Genomic DNA, 18810 nt, shown 5'->3' with positions numbered 1-18810 from the left:
TCAACTATTCTTCTACCTTATATGTAGTAATGAGTTGTTAACGTGAGTTATAGTTAAGGCTGCGAGTTTGTCACGGAAATCACAGATTCCGTGACTTTCCGAGACCTTCGTGACTTCTGCAGCGGCCTGAGGGCCATCTGTGCAGCTCGGGCAGTCCCTAGGCCAATCGCACCAACTGCTGCTGGGAAAGTCTTGGGCCACCACCCCCTCCCAGCAGCAGCAGCAGTTTGGGTGTGAGAGGGGACTGGGGGTTGGGGCGTGGGAGGGGGTGAGGGTTCTGGGCAGTGCTTACCTCAGGGGGGCTCCCCGGAAGTGGCAACATGTCCCTCCCTCAGCTCCTAGATGGAGGTGCGGCCAGATGGCTCTGCCACTGCCTCCGCCCGCAGGCACCACCCCAGCAGCTTCCACTGGCCGCAGTTCCTGCCCAGTGGGAACTGCAGAGCCGGCGCTTGGGGCCGGAGCAGTGCGCAAAGCTAGGAGCTGAGGGAGGGACATGTCGCTGTTTCCGGGGAGCTGCGAGGAGCTGAGTAGGGAGCCTGCCAGCCCAGCCAACCAGCGGAGGTCCCAGACCACCCCCCCAAGCACCCTCAGCACCCCCAGACTGCCCCCCAGCACCCACAGTGCCCCCTGGGCCCCTTCTCCCCCCCCCCCAGATTTAGTCAGGGGTATATAGTACAAGTTATGGACAGGTCACGGGCCGTGAATTTTTGTTTATTGCCCGTGACCTGTCCATGACGTTTATTAAAAATACCCATGACTAAAACATAGCCTTAGTTATAGTAAAATACCATCTTTGTGTTCACTAGTATACACCCTTGGTAACTTTTATAATATTAGGACACTGCATAGCTTAGAAGGGTGGGGAATGGACTACAAAGACTTTCACGTAGAGGGCAATGATTCCATTCCAGCTGCACTTCAGGAAGTCAGGTGATTGGGGAATCAGCTAGGGAGGCTTTCACCCCTCAGACAGGTAAAGCCCCATGGAATTTTCCCCCTTGTTCTCACACTCAGGTGCCTTGCCTGCACTCTCTATAATCACACCCAAGAACCCAGTCCGTGCCATCACCAATCAGACAGCTCTGCTGCCCTTCTCTCTCCAATCCCTGAACTCAGCCTGGGAATTCATTTACATCAAGTGGGAGTTCATCACAGGCATTGGGAATCTCCCCATCTTGGTGTACATGTTGGACAACTGCACTGGGACCGCCCACAACTGGTGGGAGAGAACCTGCCAGCTGACTAAGGAGGTGGCAAAGGAATATCAGCAGCAGGCAGACATCTGCCAGAATGCTACGTTGGTGATACGGGGTGTGCAGGCTGAGGATGCCGGGATGTACCTGGTAACAGTACGAACCCTGGATGTTTGGGCCAATGCGACAGTGAACCTGATGGTGACTGAAGGTATCAAGGGATCAGGGGCGAGACAGAGTATCTGTGTAGTAAGGAGATTGAAGTCGGAAATGGGGGAACTGAGGAAATGAAGAGAGAAGGGAAGGGGGAGAAGTGGATGGTAAGAGAAGAAAACGGAGGAGAGAAAGGACGCAATGCAATGAGAAAAAGAGAAGGTAGAATAGAGAAGATGAGTAAAAAGTGGGATTGGGGGTAGCAAAGGAGACAAGGAGGCTGATGGGGCAGAAGGGAGAGAGAGCAAGTGGAGGAGTCCGAGATGGTGTGGTGTACTCATATTTCACTGTAGCTGTGAAACGGTGGCAACAGCACTGCTCGACTCTTCAGACAAAAGGAATGATACCATGATAAATTGCTCAGCCTGCCCGAGGCTGAGGCGAGGCAGTGCAGTACAGGGGCAGGGAGAAGCACATTTACAGACAATCAACAGGAGAGGTGGGCTAATGCGAGTTGAGGAAGACTAACAAATGTTACAAGAAAACGGAGGCACATGTGGGATCTGAGATGAGGAGGGAGACGAGGGTTTTGTTCTTTAACATGCTTTTTGTGACCAAAAGTAGCATTTCTGCCTTTGAGACACTGAGCTTAAGGAAACTGAGAAGAAATCACAAAGCTGGTGGAGACAGGCTGAAAGCATGGCCGCAAAGAAGCTGTTAAAAATGTCAAAAATTATGTATGGTTAAAATATCATGAGTGTTAGAGGGGTGGAAAAGATTAAAGGCAAAGAAAAATGAGGGAGTCTGAGAAGGTAATAGAAGGCAGCAGAACTGAATTTCTTGGGATTCCACAAGATAATGGGGGAGACTGAGAAAATGGAGGTGAACGAGGGAAAGAGGAAAAAGAGAAGGGAGCAGATAGTTACAGAAGAACGAGGAGGGGAGCATTTGGAAAATCCTCACTTCTTGGCTATGTCTACATGGCAAGAAGAAACCTGCAGCAGGGAGTCTCAGAACCCGAGTCTATAGACTTGGGCTTGCGGGGTTCACCCTATGGCACTAAAAATAGCACTGTAGCCATATGGGCTCAGCCTGGAGCTTGGGCGCTGAAGCTTAGAGAAGAGGGTGGGGCTTCTCAGCCTTCTCCAGCCCAAGCCTGAACCTCTCCATAGCTATTTTTAATGCTGTAGTGCAAGCCCTGCAAGCTCGAGTATGTAGACATGGACTCAGACTCCCACCGTGGATTTCTGCTTCCTGTGTAGACATACCCTAAAGGTCCCCATTGCTGCACCTTGAAGTCTATAGAAATTGGGTAGTATTCTTTTAAAGTAGTTTGTGAGCCCTCTAGTGGCCCTCATTGTCTTCTGTTTCAGAAGCCACCAGGACCCTACTACAGCAGCAGTGTGTATATGCAGCTAGGCCTTGCATGTTATATATGTTAAATAAACATGGTTATTATTTGGACCTCATCATGCCCATGTGGTTCCTTCATATTATGCATGCTGTGTAAAAAGCAAAAGGCCCAACAATCGGTGATTAGTGTGAGATGACTACCCAGTTCCTATACACTACACTTTTAACAGCTATAGATCAACTATGGAGAAAGATTAACCCAGAGGATCCGGCGAGATTTTCCCCTTCATACGCCCACAACCCATTCCTGATTCACCGTGAGCTGAAGTGACACTCTTAGCTTCAGCTGGATAGTTTAATGAGTGATTCATTTACACCCGTTACTTTCTCAGTCTTTTTATGTTTATCTCACCTCTCCTTACTTGCAGGAAAATTTGCCCGGAAAAGCCTCAGCACCGTTAACACTATCCGTATGGTCTTTGCCTGCCTGGTTCTCTGCATTTTGGCACTGGTAGTGGGAGAGGTGAGTGATTGCTGCTGCCATCTTTGCATCCCCAGGAAAACATGTTGGATGAGATCAGAGGAGACATATGACGGAGGGGAGCCAGTCTGGTGTTGTAATGAATGAGTGTGTGAGACCACTGCCCCCTAAGGCTTACATCAAGTTAGAACACAACCTTGAGAAGTCATGTGAACTATCAAGATTTTGATCACAACATTGCAGTCGTTAATACGATTCCTTCAGTGTGTGTTAGAACTTGATGTGATTTGTCTAGAGAAGACAAACCCTTGGTGACTCGGACTCTATCTTAACCATGAACTATGATGGGTTGGCATGTGTGCAAGAGATACATCAAGATCTCCTGAGTTAAAGGGACAGAGGATGTGCTGGGACACTGTGGTGATGGGAGCCAATCTAAGAATCGGGCTGTTTGGCTGGAGATAGAGAGATTGAGAAATTAAAAAGATGGAAGTGGGGGACATCCTAAACAGAAACGGCTTAAGAACATAGACTGTAGGTTTGGTAGCCAAACATAACTGATGGTATTTCTTCCCTTCTGCAGTATATTCATGCATCAGGCAGCAACTTCACTCAGCGTGAGGAGACACTGGGTCCACCCGAGACGCCAGGTGGAGGTGCACCCCTGGTTGGGGCCGCATAACACATAATCATTGTTCCGTCTACTCCAGTCTCCTTCCACGGACAATGACCAGCACCAAATGTTTCAGAGAAAGGAGAAAATATGCATAGTTCACTGTGTATGATTATTTCTTGACTTCCTGCTTGTAGCCAATCTATCATTTAAAGTCCTGAAGCTGGAGTTAGCCATATAGCATGAAATGAGGTTGGCATAGAAATGTTATTTCCCCTCATTTTATACAGCCCTTTAAAAAACCTTCCCTCAGTATTTGATTCTTTAACCTCCTACTGCAGCAAGTTCCACAGATCAGCCCACACGTGTGGGAGTTATATTCTGACCTTGTTACATTTAATTTTAGGATGAATATAATCTCCTCTTCTCCTGTGTTCTACTTGTAATTGAAAAAAAACCTTCCCATCATGGTCAAGTCAGGAAAGATTTGAGCAGGTGAAGGGGGAAGAAAACTTCTTTTAAAAAAATCACAGCAATTGTTAATCCCCTGGTCAAGCTTTCACATTTTATAATGAAGTGAACCAGCAGTGTCATTTGAGGGGTCTCTCCTGAAAGGGAATGGAATGGGAACAGAGAGCCAAATCAAGTCAATCTCCTAGCCCAGGAGGGAAACAGTTGTGAAGATAGCCACAATGGCCAGAATTAGGGTAAATGTATTGGACAATGAGATGCTGGAGTAAAGCCCCTTTTCTTATATCTAATGTAAGCTGTGATGGGAGACCCTGGCTAGTCAGCCCTCATCCTTGTTTCCATCCAGCAACAGGTCCAGTGGGTCTGTATGTTCTTGTCCTGCAGATGGAAAAACCTAAAGGCTGACTGTGAGAACATGGTCCTAAAGGGTAAACACTAAAGATACCGAGGCCTCCTGGGCCAAAGGAGGCCTGGAGAGTGGAGCTCAAGACATTTCTCTGGTTTGTTGATTGGTATTCCTCTGTTAGGTGGGCACCCAAGTGTCCTGTTTGCCTTATTACATTATCTGCATAATAGCTTCTTGGGTGCTCTATTGTTGCAGTGCCCTCTAGTGCAGGGTTTCTCAATCCGTGGATTGGGACCCTGGAATGTTTCAAAGGGTCCTGTGGCAGCTCCTGTCCCACGGGGTTGGCTGGGCTCGCCTCCCTGCTCCCTGGAGTACCCGCACCACTCAGGTTAGACCCAGCTGTCATGACGATGGGAGCCTGGGTTGGCCAAATATAAGTGAGTGGCACTGCAGGCCCATGAGCCAGATCACAACTCCACTCACACAAATTTGGTCCAGTCAGGGGGGCGGGGCTAAAAATGAGTGGCACTGCAACCCTGGAAGTTGCGATACCCAGAGCGGAGAGCCAAGACCAGCTAGCCACACAGCACAGGAGCTGTAGGAGATGCCACTGTGGAGTGAGCGCCGGATAGGACCCAATTCCCCTGGGGGGAAAAATCTGACAGAAACCACCCCAGGGCCTCCAGCTCCATCCCCAGGCTATTTACTGGGTTGTGACAGGCCATAAACATTTACAAATGGGTCTTGAGCCCAAAACGGCTAATGACCACTGTCTAGTGGTTATGTAGCTATTTCTTAGTGCATGTGAGTTTTGTTGTCTTCCACCAGATATATTACCATTTCAGCACTCTCAGCTGGCACTGGGATATTATTTCTTACTCTCAAAGGCACAGAAGGGAGCAAAGTGATTAAAGAAAAAGAGAGAAATTCATATTGCTGACAGGGTGAGGCATGATGAAGGCAAATCACAAACTTCCACTCTTAATGAGACATTGGAAAGTACCATATAAAGTTCCCTGAAGACACATGAGTAGAAACTACCGATATTTTTTTGTTGTTGTTTCAAGTCAGCAAATAAAGAACACTGACGTCAGCAACCAGCTATTTCTGCTTTTAGGGCTTTTAAAATACCCCAAAGATTTTCCAAGTTGAAAGGATCAGAATTAAGGAAGGGAGGGGACAGAGATTAATCTTTCTCCTTGAAAGCCAGGCGGCAGAGTTCATAGCTGTATTCACGATTCCAAGATCTCTCCTGTTGCAATGACTAGAATCTTACTTCTCTGGGCCCTTATAGGTGAGTAATGTTGGTAGGAAGCTACAATGCTCCTGGAGTGAAGCCAAGTGGAGGGGTGGGAGGAGGACAAGTGGCGACACCGATGAGTATGGTTACACAGCAGCAGTGAAAATGGGGAAGGATTTGTTATTAATGTAAATAAATATTAGTTAAATTCTATTGCACCATTTATGTAGGAACTGGCATATCAGACTCTATATCAGGGGTCGGCAACCTTTCAGAAGTGGTGTGCCGAGTCTTCATTTATTCACTCTAATTTAAGGTTTCGCGTGCCAGTAATGCATTTTAACGTTTTTCTATAAGTCTATAATATATAACTAAACTATTGTTGTATGTAAAGTATATAAGGTTTTTAAAATGTTTAAGAAGCTTCATTTAAAATTAAATTAAAATGCAGAACCCCCCGACTGGTGGCCAGGACCCGGGCAGTGCGAGTGCCACTGAAAATCAGCTTGTGTGTCACCTTTGGCACGCGTGCCATAGGTTGCCTAGCCCTGCTCTATCTAATCCCATATCCTATGTCTGGTAGTGTCCAGTGTTTGAAGAAGTCTCCCTTCTTGCATCTGACCAACGCTGTATATAGGGATGGGGGGGATCCTGTCTGATTTCTGCCAGTGACTGGTTAACACCCTGATCACCTTACTGCTGGGGCTTGAAAAAATTGCCCAAGGACTAAGCCCAGTAGCCAGGGTGAGAAATACTAGATCCACCTCTCCCACTGCAATTTAAAGGGGTACTGAAGTTGTGCACTGTATTCAACTGCAACATATTTTTATTCAACATTCTATTGAATAAATTTTGTACAGTGTAATTTACTGTCTCACCTTTGTTTAACCATTTTTTCTACTGGGCTTCATTCCTCTTTTTCTCTCTTTTCTTTCCTATAATAGAGTACTATGTATCATTTCTTGAATGGTCTAGTGTCCTTTTCCTTCACTCTTTCTGCACCCTTTATCTCTCTGGTTTCCCTTTCTCTACATTAAAAAAAACAACGAGGAGTCCTTGTGGCACTTAGAGACTAGCAAATTTATTTGGGCATACGCTTTCATGGGCTAGAACCCACTTCATCAGATGCATGGAGTGGAAAATACAGTAACAGGTATAAATACACAGCACATGAAAAGATAGGAGTTGCCTTACCAAGTAGGGGGTCAGGCTAATGAGACAATTCAATTAACAATAGAATACCAAGGGAGGAAAAATCACTTTTGTTGTGGTAATGAGGGTGGCCCATTTCAAACAGCTGACAAGAAGGTGTGAGTAATAGTAGGGGGAAATTGGTTTTTGTAATGACCCATCCACTCCCAGTCTTTATTCAGGCCTAATTTGATGGTGTCCAGTTTGCAAATTAATTCCAGTTCTGCAGTTTCATGTTGGAGTCTGTTTTTGAAGTTTTTCGTTGAAGAATTGCCACTTTTAGGTCTATTATTGAGTGACCAGGGAGACTGAAGTGTTCTCCTACTGGTTTTTGAATGTTACAATTCCTGATTTCAGATTTGTGTCCATTTATTCTTTTGTGTAGAGACTATCCAGTTTAGCCAATGTATATTGGCTAATTAAGGTGTAGTTCCCTGTAGACTAGGGAAGGCTACTACAGGATAATTGAAACACCTGTAGCCAATTAAGGCCCTGTCAGGAACCTAATGTGATACAGCAGGCTAATTAAGATGTGATTCCCTGTAGGCCAACTGAAGCACCTACAGACAATTAAGGCCCTGCAGGGAACCCAATACACACACACACCCTCATCAGACAGATAGTGTGGTGTGAGGGAGGAGAGAGGACTGGAGCTTGGAGGTGTGCTGCTGAGATTTGAGAGACCAGAGAATTGGAGGAAGGGAGACCCTGTCCCCAGCATCAAGGACTGAGGCTAACCCTACCCAGGGGGGAAGAGGGTAAGAAACCTGCTGGGGTTGAGAGGGTCTCGGGCTCAAACCCAGACCCCTTCCCTGTTTCCCTTCTCTACCACTTTCCTGGGTCTTTAGCAGGGCCCTTGGTGCCCCAAGAGCAGGGGCAAGGGGTGATGTCCTAGCCCCTGCCAAGAAAACTGTGGGACCCATCATACCAACACTGGCCATTTTGTCACACCATCCACGCATTCATTCACATAGAGGGAGGTGTTGGAAATTTGACTAGATACCTAGGAACCAGAGTATTAAATGTCCAAGACAAAGACTGGAGACCCACTGATCACAGCAATACTGCTGCTGCAAGAAGCCCAAACCAGCCTGCTCCCAGCTTTTGGGAAAGTCTACCAGGGAGCTGTCCCTGGATCTAGATCAGAGGCTCATCTTTTATATCAGCCTCCAGCTAGTAGGTGCCTGCTAAATGCAAAGGGCCCTCATCATAATACGCAGTTTGAGCATTTTCAGTGTCTAAAATTATATATGCTACTGCACAAAGACATGTCTCCAGCCAAATAATAGCAACAGCAGAGTCTTTTTGGCAATGGGAATTAAAGTGCAATTGGGGTCAGAAAAGCTATGGTTTTATCAATGACATTTCATTAGCTGCCACTATGCATACGCAGCAGCTGCTCCAGGCACCAGCGCTCCAAGCGCGTGCCTGGGGCGGCAAGCCGTGGGGGGCGCCCTGCCGGTCCCTGCGAGGGCGGAAGTCAGGCAGCCTTCGGCGGCATGCCTGCGGGAGGTCCGACGGTCCCGCGGATTCGGCAGCAATTTGACGGCGGGTACCCCGAAGCTGCAGGACCGGCGGACCTCCTGCAGGCGTGCCACCGAATCTGCGGGACCTGGGACCTCCCGCAGGCATGCTGCCAAAGGCAGCCTGCCTGCCTGCCTGCCGTGCTTGGGCGGCAAAATAGCTAGAGCGGCCCCTGTGCACAGGACTAGCTGCCTGACGCAGACTCACAGTGTGTGGCTGCTGGAGCCATCAGAGCATGATGCCAACTGGATGGCTTTGCAGGGGGGTTGTGTTTGTTTCAGCTGGCCCTGGTTTTTAGGGGAGATCAATCTGGCATCTTATAGAAGATGCTGATGTTCCCTTTAAACCTCCCTGTTCTCTTTCCCATGCAGACACCACAGCGGCGCTGTCTGTATTTACACTGCAGAACGGAGTCTGGGTTTCCCCTGGCCAGGCTGCTGTCCTGCCCATCTCCCTCCAATTCACAAACTCGGCGTGGGAGTTCTACCATGTCAAGTGGTATTTCATGACAGGGAATCGTCCCATCCTGGTCTATATGGTGGACAGCTGCACTAGCTCCCTTGAGTCCCAGGAGCGCACCTGCCAGCACAGCATGGAACTGGCAGATTTTTATCAGCAGCGGGCAACTCTCTGCTTCCACAACGCTTCCCTGGTGCTCCTGGGTGTGCAGCCTGAGGATGCTGGGATGTACCGGGTAATAGTGCGAGGCTTAGATGTGTCAGCAGATGCAACAGTGAACCTGACAGTGGTGGAAGGTAAATATTGGAGAAGGGGGCCGTGCAGTGTTGGACAATTAGATTGGAAGGGGAAGGAGAGAGAGGTGGGACTTGCCACAGTTTACATGGTATCAGAGGGCGGTGGGGGTGAATGGAAGAGAAAGTAGAAAAATAGAGTGGAAGGGAAGGAAGAAAAGAATGAAAAGGATATAGAGAGAAAGAAGCTAGTGAAGGGATGGAAAGAGGGAAAGGGAGGAGAGGAGTAGGAAAAATAGAGGTTCAAAGGGAGCGGGAGGTGTAAATTTAATAGAGAAGTGTAAATTTCACAGGAAGGAAGATGGGAAGCCAGTGTAGGGTCTGAGGTAAGAAAGGAGACATGGTGGCAGTGTGGAGGAAAGGAAGATGCCTTGGGCTGAAAACTTTTGGAGGAAGATTGGATATTGAGAGAAATCCACAAGTTTACTTGGTTAAGATAAAAAGAGGGAGGGGTATCTAAGGAATTATTAAAGATGCTACTCTAAGTCTCACTCCTCATTCCCAGTCCTGCTTTCCCTTCTGATCGTCAATGTTTGTGGGTTGTTCTTTGCATCTCCTGGGGTGCATAATGATGGCAATGATAACTCAATGTGCCCAATGACAGCCAGGGACACACTGGGAGTTATCTACCCTACACTCAGCAGATAAATCAGTGACTTCCTCTTTCTCTCCCTACATCGCCTTTCTTTGAGTTGTGATTCAATGTGAGATACACGCAAGGACCTAGAGCTGGGTAATTTAAAGATACGGTGAAATGACTCAAAGAAACTTCTCTCTCTCTTTTTTGTGGTTGGACCACCAGACTTATCTGGAGGAAGAGCAAAGGGGAAGGGAAACTGCATGATGTCCAGTGCCACCCAGCTAGGAGTAGCTTTCCTGGCTTTCTGCCTTTTAGAGCGGTTAGTCAGAGAGGTAAGTGATTGCTGTTGCTGCTGTCGTAGTTTCTGGTTTTCCAATCCTTAGTGAGATACATTAGAAGGGATCCAAAGAGTACATGAAGTGTGCAGGTGCCATAGGTGTATTGCAATCAAGACCTCTTGCTTGGGAGGCACATTAAATCAGTTTTATGCATCAGGACCCTGGATTTTTGAAGCAAGGAATCTGGATTTATCCAGTACTGCTTACTCCCACTACCTATATCCAAGCCCTCTCAGCATCACTGCACCCCTGGTCCATTACTCCCTTGCCCTCCATTGCAACTGTATGCACATTGTTTAATAGACCCCATTGAATCAGAGACCTGGTTATTTTGGATGAGTTTGGCATCTCTATTTTGTTTAGATTATGGCCTGACTCATGCTCATGTTACCATGGGAGAGATCTGAATTCAAGTCCAGGTTCAGAGCATCTGGACTGCAGAGACTGGGGTTGATACTACCAAGCTGCTCATCCTTTGACTGCAGCTCTCTTCTGCTAGAAGGGTTCACCCCTCCGCAAGGCCGTGAAGGGAGGTGGGGAATTAAGAGAAGAGGAGAGAATTCCCCCAAAGGGGAATGATGTTGATTAATCTGGTGAGAAGTGTGAATATTGGGGCACTGTGCCATCTCTCGCACAGGCCCTGACACAGATCAGTGGGAAGTGTCCAAACAAACATTGCATGTTAGGTGGCTACATGTATCTGATAATTCTTCTGCTCTCCACCAGTCTGTAAATATGCCAAGCAGCGATTCATTCCAGTATGCATCAAAGAATGGTTCCTGATCAGAGCATCAAGCAACTTTAGATAGAGTTTCCCTCCTGGCAGAACCTGCTTGGAAACATAAAATAGCATTTTCTTCATGTCTGCAACAATCACCTTATGTCCTGAAGTGGTGGAATTGATTATCCTGGCTTGTGCCTAGCTACAGCTGTCATTGATTATATAATGGATTACGCACACACCACGATTGCTGATGCTTCACAACTACCTATGATTAGCTTCTCACGCAAGCATCTTGACATTCCCTGTTTTCCCTTATGTGTGGAACAAATAGATAGCTCCTCAAAATCCATCTCTATCATGCCTTTAAGAAATCAACTAATTAAAGATCATTTGATGGGCATGTGGGGTGAACTGGCACTTTATCTGTTTAGGATAATAGTTTTATTTGTCTTAACATGTATCTATGTATATAATGATTGTATATATTTGATTGCATATGCTCACCTACATTTTTCCTATGTCACTTGTCTTCTTAGACTACAAGGTCTTAAGGGCTGGGAGAATGTCTTTATATATGTTTACCATAATGGGGTTCAATCTTGTCAGACACCTGGTCACTATATGAATATTAAATAATAATATTAGTAACCTGCTGCAACAATGACTTAGGCTACTGTATGTATGTGGAAGAGGAGTTTCTTTGGATCAATTTCAAATGTACTGGCCAAGAATGTCTTTCCACAACTGATGCTAAAGCATCAGCATCAACCCATGTTTTACTTAGGGTAATAAAAGATACAATACCTTCTACTATCAGTGGTCGCTATATGTCCATACTAACATTAGCAAACTATCAGAAATCTCCCAGCTGAAGGGTGAATGGAAAACCTGCTAACCCTCAGGACACTGGCTTCTTCTAAGGGCTTGGGATGTTGAATGGATAAAGAGCACTAGTCTGGGTATTAGGGTGGGTTTTGAGCAGGTGGGACTCTTGTCTGGAGTCAACCCAGACTGATCCCACTGTACAGCCCTTGTTCCAGCTCAGGTGGTAGCTAGGGGATTTCTCATGATGGCTGCCTCCTTTGTTCTCTTCCACCCATTTATATATCTTTTGCATAAGTTGGGAATCCTTTGTCCCTCTGGGTTCCCATCCCTCCTTCTCAATGGAAAAGCACCAGTTTAAAGATGGAGTCCAGGTCAGGTGACATGATCACATGTCACTGTAAGACTTCATTACCCACTTGCCAGCACACAGGTATACAGGAAGACTTACCAGTAAAACAGAGCCATCTACAGACAATTGTCCTGATTAATGGGAGTCATCAAGATTCCAAACCACCATTAATGGCCCACACTTTGCATAATTACAATAGGCCCTCAGAGTTATATTTCATATTTCTAGTTTCAGATACAAGAGTGATACATTTATACAAATAGGATGACCACACTCTGTAGATTATAAGCTTTGTAATGATACCTTACAAGAGACCTTTTGCATGAAGCATATTTCAGTTACATTATATTCAAACTCATTAGCATATTTTCATAAAATCATATAGAGTGCAACGTCACACACGTATTTAGAGTTAACTAGCAGGTACCTGATTACATTGCAATGGGAGAGGTAGACAGTAAAATGGAGGGAACTAGCAGAGAGGAGAAGAGGTGTGATTCTTTCACGACCCAGGGTTTTCTGAACGAAGATGAGATGACTTGATTTTAAAGCTGGTCGCTGCTGGTGCTCTGTCCATAGCAGTGAAAGGTATGTATGCGAGTGTGTGTGGGAGAGAGAAGGGGGGAGGGATAGCTCAGTGGTTTGAGCATTGGCCTGCTAAACCCAGGGTTGTGAGTTCAATCCTTGAGGGGGCCACTTAGGGATCTGGGGCAAAATCAGTACTTGGTCCTGCTAGTGAAGGCAGGGGGCTGGACTTGATGACCTTTCAAGGTCCCTTCCAGTTCTAGGAGATGGGATATCTCCATTATGAAATGAAATTATGAAGTTAGCAGTTTGAGTTACAGCCTATAGGGGAGCCTATGGTTGAATTTGAGCTTAAAAGATGAGTTGCCCTGTTTTCACTGTTATTTTAGTCAAAGTTAGCTAATTTTTTTTGCATTGTAGATATATCCAGAAAGAGATTGATGGAGGGTGGGGGAAAGGCAGCAGATGGTCTGAGGATACATCTCTACAGCAGCTGGAGAGGGTGATTCCCAGCTTGGGTATACGTATACACACTAGCTCTGCTCAAGGTAGCACACTGATAATAGCAGTGTTACTATGGCAGAATGGGCGGCGGCTTAGGCTAGCCACCTGAGTACAATCCCGCCCAACCCTCTGTGTATGTAGGTGGGTGGCTAGCCTGAGCTACGTTGGCTAGTCTGCTATTATTTTTAGTGCACTAGCTCAAGCAGAACTAGCTCATGTATGTCTAGTCAAACTGCGAATCACCCTCCCAGCTGCTGTGTAGACATACCCTAGGAGTGCAGCAGTGTGTAGAGCTACTTCTCACAGACCCAACACCTCTTGATGCTGGTAAGGAGCTGTACTCACCTCCCTCGCCTGGTGACATCAGAGCAGGATGTCAGCAACTGCAGTGGGGACAGGTTCCAGTGTGTATACCTGAAAGAGATCAAAAATGGAGAAATTAAATACACTTTGCTGAAATTCTTCTATTAGGCCAAATTCTGAAGTCCATGTTTGGTATTTATTTAAACCTTATTTAGGCCAAATTCCCATTGCACTCAATGGAACTACTCATGTGTGTAAAGTTACTCATTTGCATAAATGGATTCAAGATCAAGACTTACTGAAAAATATTGATCTAAAATCCCCAGATTTTGCTCAGTTTCTCTCATTGTCACATTTTAGTGATATAACCTTACTGATATAAAATCTGCTTAAATTTCCCCTCTTTTTCTTTGTAATTATCCAATATTGATCTAAAACCACCCTGAATCTTGTTCTATTTTCCTGTAAGGTTTTGTATACACAGAAACACTCAGGAAAGTTAATCCGAATTAACTTTCACAGTGGATTAAGTACACCTTATTAAACCCCTGTGTAGAAGCTCTTATTCAGAATTAAAATAATTGTAATTCAGTTTACTTAACTTTGGAAGTGAATTAAGCTAAAGGCACTCTAATTCTGTGTAAGGGCATCCAGGTGGCTGTGTAAAGTGGTTTAACTAGTCCACTTTAAATTCACACTGTTTGGATCAATTTTCCTGACAGTCTCTGTGTAGACAAACCCTAATTAACGAATATTGTCATAAAGTCCCCCCACTATGGGGTTTTCTTCCCCCCCCCCCCTCATTTTTGATTACAGACAGTTTGAAACAGTTGGCCTGAATCATTATCCCACATAGAGTGTAGAAGCTGCCCCCTACCTCTCTGTGTTAGCTGCTGCTCACTCCGACCTGCCAGAGCCCAGTCTGGTTCCAACTTCCCTTCTCTTCTGCTGTTCAAGCAGCACCACCCACAGCTCCCTGTGTGAATGAATGGTTGGAGAAGGGGACTTAATAGCAACCTAAAATCCCTCAGATTTGGCTTCTTTCCTTTTAATTATTCAACACTGATTTACAATTCCTCATATTTTGCCCCATACTCGCATTATTGAATATTGATCTAAAATCCCTTCTGATGTTGACTTCCACCCCTCCCCCACATTTTTAAATACTGGCATAAAATCCCCTCACATTTTGCTCTGTTCTAATTTTCAAATATAGATAAAAATACCTTTTATTTTGAAGCAATTCCCCTCCTCCAACACTAAAATGTAGCCACTTCTGCTTTTCAAGGAAAACTACTGTCATGAATCATTGCCTCACATTGTGGAGGGGGGGACTAGTGGGGGTTAAACCCTCCCATGTTCATTTTCTCCTCAGATTAAACCCTTTTTCTCTCTCATTCTCAATGTGCTAAATCACCTGCCTGAACCCTATCTTGGAGCTGCTGTGCTGCCTTATCCCAACTGTCACGGAAATTATGACAAATTAAATTTCTTCCTTTTCATTAAACTGAGGGGATTTTCTTTCACATTATCAAATATTGATATAAAATCATCTCAGATGTGATCCTTTCCTTCTTAACAGTGAACATTAAAGTCTCTCAGATTTTTCCCCACTCTCTCTAATTATAAAATGTTGATCAAAATTTCCCTCAGATGTTGACACTTTTCTATTTTTAACTATGATCCTAAAACCCTCTCAGCTTTTTCCCCATTTCTCTGTAATTCAAAATATGGGTAGTGTGGGAGCTTTTCCCCTTTTCCATTACTAAGTCCGGCTACTTCTGCTTTTGGCAGAAAACAGCTGGCCTGAAGCATTTCCCCACATAGTGGATGTGGAAATGATGAGTTGAAGTATCTTTGATCAACTGTCACATCAGATTAAACCCCTTCTTCTCCTCTAATTCTCAGTTACTGATCTGAAATCCTTTCCATTTGGCCTCTTTTCAATCTAATTTCCAAAAACTCATCTAGAACGCCCTCAGATTTTGCCCTTTTTCTCACAAGTAATTAAATATTAACATAAAATCACCTCAGATTTGATCCTTTTCCTCTCTAATCCTTGAATTTTGATATTAAATCCTGTTAAAATTCACTTTTCTCACTAATTCTTTAATGCTATATAAAATGCTCTTAAAAGTTGGACCCTTTTTTTCTCTGTCGAATAGCAATATAAAATCCCCTAAATTTGGGGGATTTTTCCCCTTCTAATTTTAACCTGAAGCCACTTGACTTAGTTTTGGAGGAAAACAATGCGTCGGAGTCATTATTTCACAGGGTGGTGCAGGAGCAGAGGGTTTAAATTCCCCTGTGATCAATTTTGCCCTCATGTACCAATGTGTTTGCTGATTAAAGCCACTTGCCCACTATTTAACATTCAACACGCCTAACAGCATTCACCCTCCAGGTGGTGTTGTACCCAGTGCACGCTGCCCACTCCAACCCCATCTCCATCTCCTAACTGCCAACCAACTGCCCTTCCTCCCCTGCTACCCTCGCCCAACTGTCACGGAACCTTCCGGCACAGTCTGGTACCAACATCCCCTCCCAATCATTTGTGAATGGCTGGCAAAGGGGAAATTTTCTCTATCATTACTGAATATTGGTGTTACATCCTCTCAAATTTCATCCCATTTTTTCCCTAATTCTCATTCCACTCATATTTTGCCTTGGTTTCTCACTGATTATCAAAACAAACACAAATATCAATGATTATCAAGTTGGTATATTAAATCCCCTTGGATTTATCCCCATTCCTTTCTGCTTATCAAACACGGTTATACATTTTCCTCTGTAATTGTCCTGTTTCTTGCAAAACCTGGAATATTAGTATAAAGTTCCTTCAGATTTTCCTTGTTTTCTCTCTAATTGGATAGTGATATAAAAATTATGTAAGACTTGGTTCCTACCCCCTCTAATTCTTTAATATTGTAATTAAAACCCATTAAACGTTGTTCCTTTTCTCCCTGCATTTTTCTCCTCTTTTTTCTCCTTTTCTCTCTAATTGTCATATATTTATTTATATAAAACTCCCCTAGTTTTGTCTTTTTTCCTAATTATTCAGAATCAATCTCAAATCCCCCTACATCCTGTCTAAAAAATGAATATTGATATAAAATCTCCTCAGTTTCTGCTCCTCACCCCTCCCAAAAGGCAGCTGGGAGGTTGTCATTTGTCTTGGGAGAACAAAGAACAAGCTGTAAAATCTGCTTGAAATAAATGACCTGAACTGATGTTTCTACCATCTATCTCCAGGAGATGGCAGTCATTGCACATTGTAAATCTTCCTTTAGACTAGCTTCCAGTGATAGGGTCCGGGGAGGGGATATATTCGATCAAAGAATCGGGAGGGGCCGGGGGGAGTGGGGCTCTCTCTGGTCCTTACATGGAACTTTTTTAAAAGAGAGACTAAAATTCTCTGGCCGACAAGATCAGACTAGACGATCTAAAGGTCCTTTCTGCCCTTAAACTCTATTACCCTATGCCAATCTCAGAATGGAGGTTGTTTGTTACGCTGAAATGTTCATAACTCTGAACAAAACGTTGTGGTTGTTCTTTCAAAAGTTTGCAACTGAACATTGATTTAATACAGCTTTGAACCTTGACTATGCAGAAGAAAAATGCTGTTTTCCCTTTATTTTTTTAGTGGTTTATGTTTAACACAGCACTGTGCTGTATTTGGTTTTGGCGTTTTGTTTTGTTTTTGTCTCTGCTGCGGATTGCGTACATCCGGTTCCAAATGAGGCATGTGGTTGACTGGTTTCCGCAGCATGATTCTTCCTGCACTTTTCTGCCGCGAGGGTAAGGAAGACCTCCCTGTATTGGGAGTTGGGGGTGAGGAGTCTCTTTGACAGTCAGGGAAGGGAGGTCTCTAAATGGGGAGTGACTGAAAGATGAGACAAGGGGCTGGAAGTAGGAGTGTGGGGAAAGGTTTCTAACTGTTCAGAGACTGCCTCCTGCTTGCTTCTGAGTCAGCTCAGACCAAAAACAAAAAAAAAACAGGAACAAACAATTCATGCTGGATAGCAACCAAAATACATCTAGGCTATTAACTCCTGGCTCTATAGCTCGGAGGCTAGGACATTGCTCTAATAAATCAGAGGCAGTACTGGGTTTACAATGGTACCAGAGGCGCACTGGCACCGGGCCCATGCTCAACAGGGGCCCATCAGCCAGCCAGGCACTGCACTTCACTTGCACTGCCAGCCGAGGGGCCACCGCAGGCTGGCTCCTCTCCTCTCCAGCCCCTGCCCCGTGCTCCTCTAGGCTATCTGGCCAGCCCAGGTATCCCCGTCACATCCCATCCCCTCCGCCCACTCGCTCCTCCGCCAGCTGGGCTGGGGGGGCTCTCGGTGGTGACGTCCCACAGGGGTAGGGTGACCAGCTATCCCGATTTTATAGGGACAGTCCTGATATTTGGGGCTTTTGCATATATAGCTTCCTATTACCCTCCCCCCATCCCGATTTTTCACACTTGCTATCTGGTCAGCCTACACAGGGGTCTGCTTGCCCCGCTCTCCAGCGCGGCTCCAGCTCCGGGCGGTCTTACTCTGCCCACCACCTCCCGGGCTGAGCCACCTGTGACCAGTGCAGGGGCCAGGTCATTCTCGGCCAGCATCGGGGGGAGCTCATCTGGGCCCCAGGCAAGGGGCTTTTGAGGGAGCCTGGCCCGGGCAGGCCCCCGACCGGCCCCAGCTGTGATGCTGGCTCAGCTCAGGCAAGGCCAATAGCCCCTGCCCAGTGGGCCAGTGAGTGTGGCTGGGGGGCAGGCAGGGCAGGGGGTCTCTGGGGATGGCGCTGGGCAGTGGGGATCTGTGTGGGGTACTCCTGGGCCCCAGGGGGACTGAAAACAGCCCAGGTCCCCCTCCTGCAGCCAGGGCCGGCTCTAGGTTTTTTGCTGCCCCAAGCAAAAAAATTTTGGGCTGCCCCCAACCCCAGCCCTGGGCTTTCCTCCTCTCCCCCCCCCCCCCCAACTGCACCCTCCTGCCGCCCCAGCCCTGGGTCACTGGTAACTCGCTCCCAGGGCGGGTCATTCAGCAGGAATTTTGGATGTGCACAGAACACAGACAGGATTGGTTCCCATAGGGTTACAGAACTGCAGTAAAGTGGAACAATTTTCAGCTTGTGTGACTGGAGGATAGGTGGATGCATATTATAAGACTGTCCTACATAAATGAGGAAAAGTTGAGGTGCCTTTATTATTCTTTTGTTCCATTCTTTGTTTCTATGGGGAATGCACTATCACGGTCTTCCTTTTAAACAAATAAAACTAAAACTTAAAAAAAAAAAAAAAACAAGGAATGGCTGTTGAAAATAGCAATTCCAGTCCTAATAACCACTGGGAAGCA

At 45.8% G+C, this 18810-nt stretch overlaps 1 protein-coding gene across 6 annotated transcripts; it reads left to right on the top strand.

Annotated features, from left to right (window-relative positions):
* The first annotated feature begins 758 nt into the window (after nucleotides 1–758).
* On the top strand, nucleotides 759–11769 carry LOC122172400 (uncharacterized). 6 transcript variants are annotated; one of them, XM_065563153.1, is made up of 6 exons: nucleotides 759–1404; nucleotides 3128–3222; nucleotides 3764–5904; nucleotides 8937–9320; nucleotides 10120–10229; nucleotides 10962–11769. In XM_065563153.1, the coding sequence occupies exons 3-6, from the start codon at nucleotides 5871–5873 to the stop codon at nucleotides 11016–11018; spliced, it is 585 nt and encodes a 194-aa protein (XP_065419225.1). In that variant the 5' UTR covers nucleotides 759–1404; nucleotides 3128–3222; nucleotides 3764–5870; the 3' UTR covers nucleotides 11019–11769. The 6 variants fall into 5 exon arrangements, 2 of the variants coding, with proteins under 2 accessions (XP_065419225.1, XP_065419226.1); XR_010591809.1 differs by having other exon boundaries at nucleotides 3764–7799; XR_010591811.1 differs by lacking the exon at nucleotides 8937–9320.
* Nucleotides 11770–18810: the final 7041 nt, after the last annotated feature.

Source organism: Chrysemys picta, chromosome 12, assembly GCF_011386835.1.
Source record: "Chrysemys picta bellii isolate R12L10 chromosome 12, ASM1138683v2, whole genome shotgun sequence".
In the NCBI taxonomy this organism is placed as follows: domain Eukaryota; kingdom Metazoa; phylum Chordata; order Testudines; family Emydidae; genus Chrysemys; species Chrysemys picta.
This window is presented reverse-complemented; position numbering and strand designations above follow the sequence as displayed.

Excerpts from the sequence above, each read along its gene's own strand:
- LOC122172400 (XM_065563153.1), top strand. The coding sequence starts at position 5,871 with ATGACTAGAATCTTACTTCTCTGGGCCCTTATAG. Across the intron at positions 9,321-10,119 it reads GAACCTGACAGTGGTGGAAG|ACTTATCTGGAGGAAGAGCA; the intron begins GTAAATATTGGA and ends TTGGACCACCAG. Across the intron at positions 10,230-10,961 it reads TAGAGCGGTTAGTCAGAGAG|TCTGTAAATATGCCAAGCAG; the intron begins GTAAGTGATTGC and ends GCTCTCCACCAG.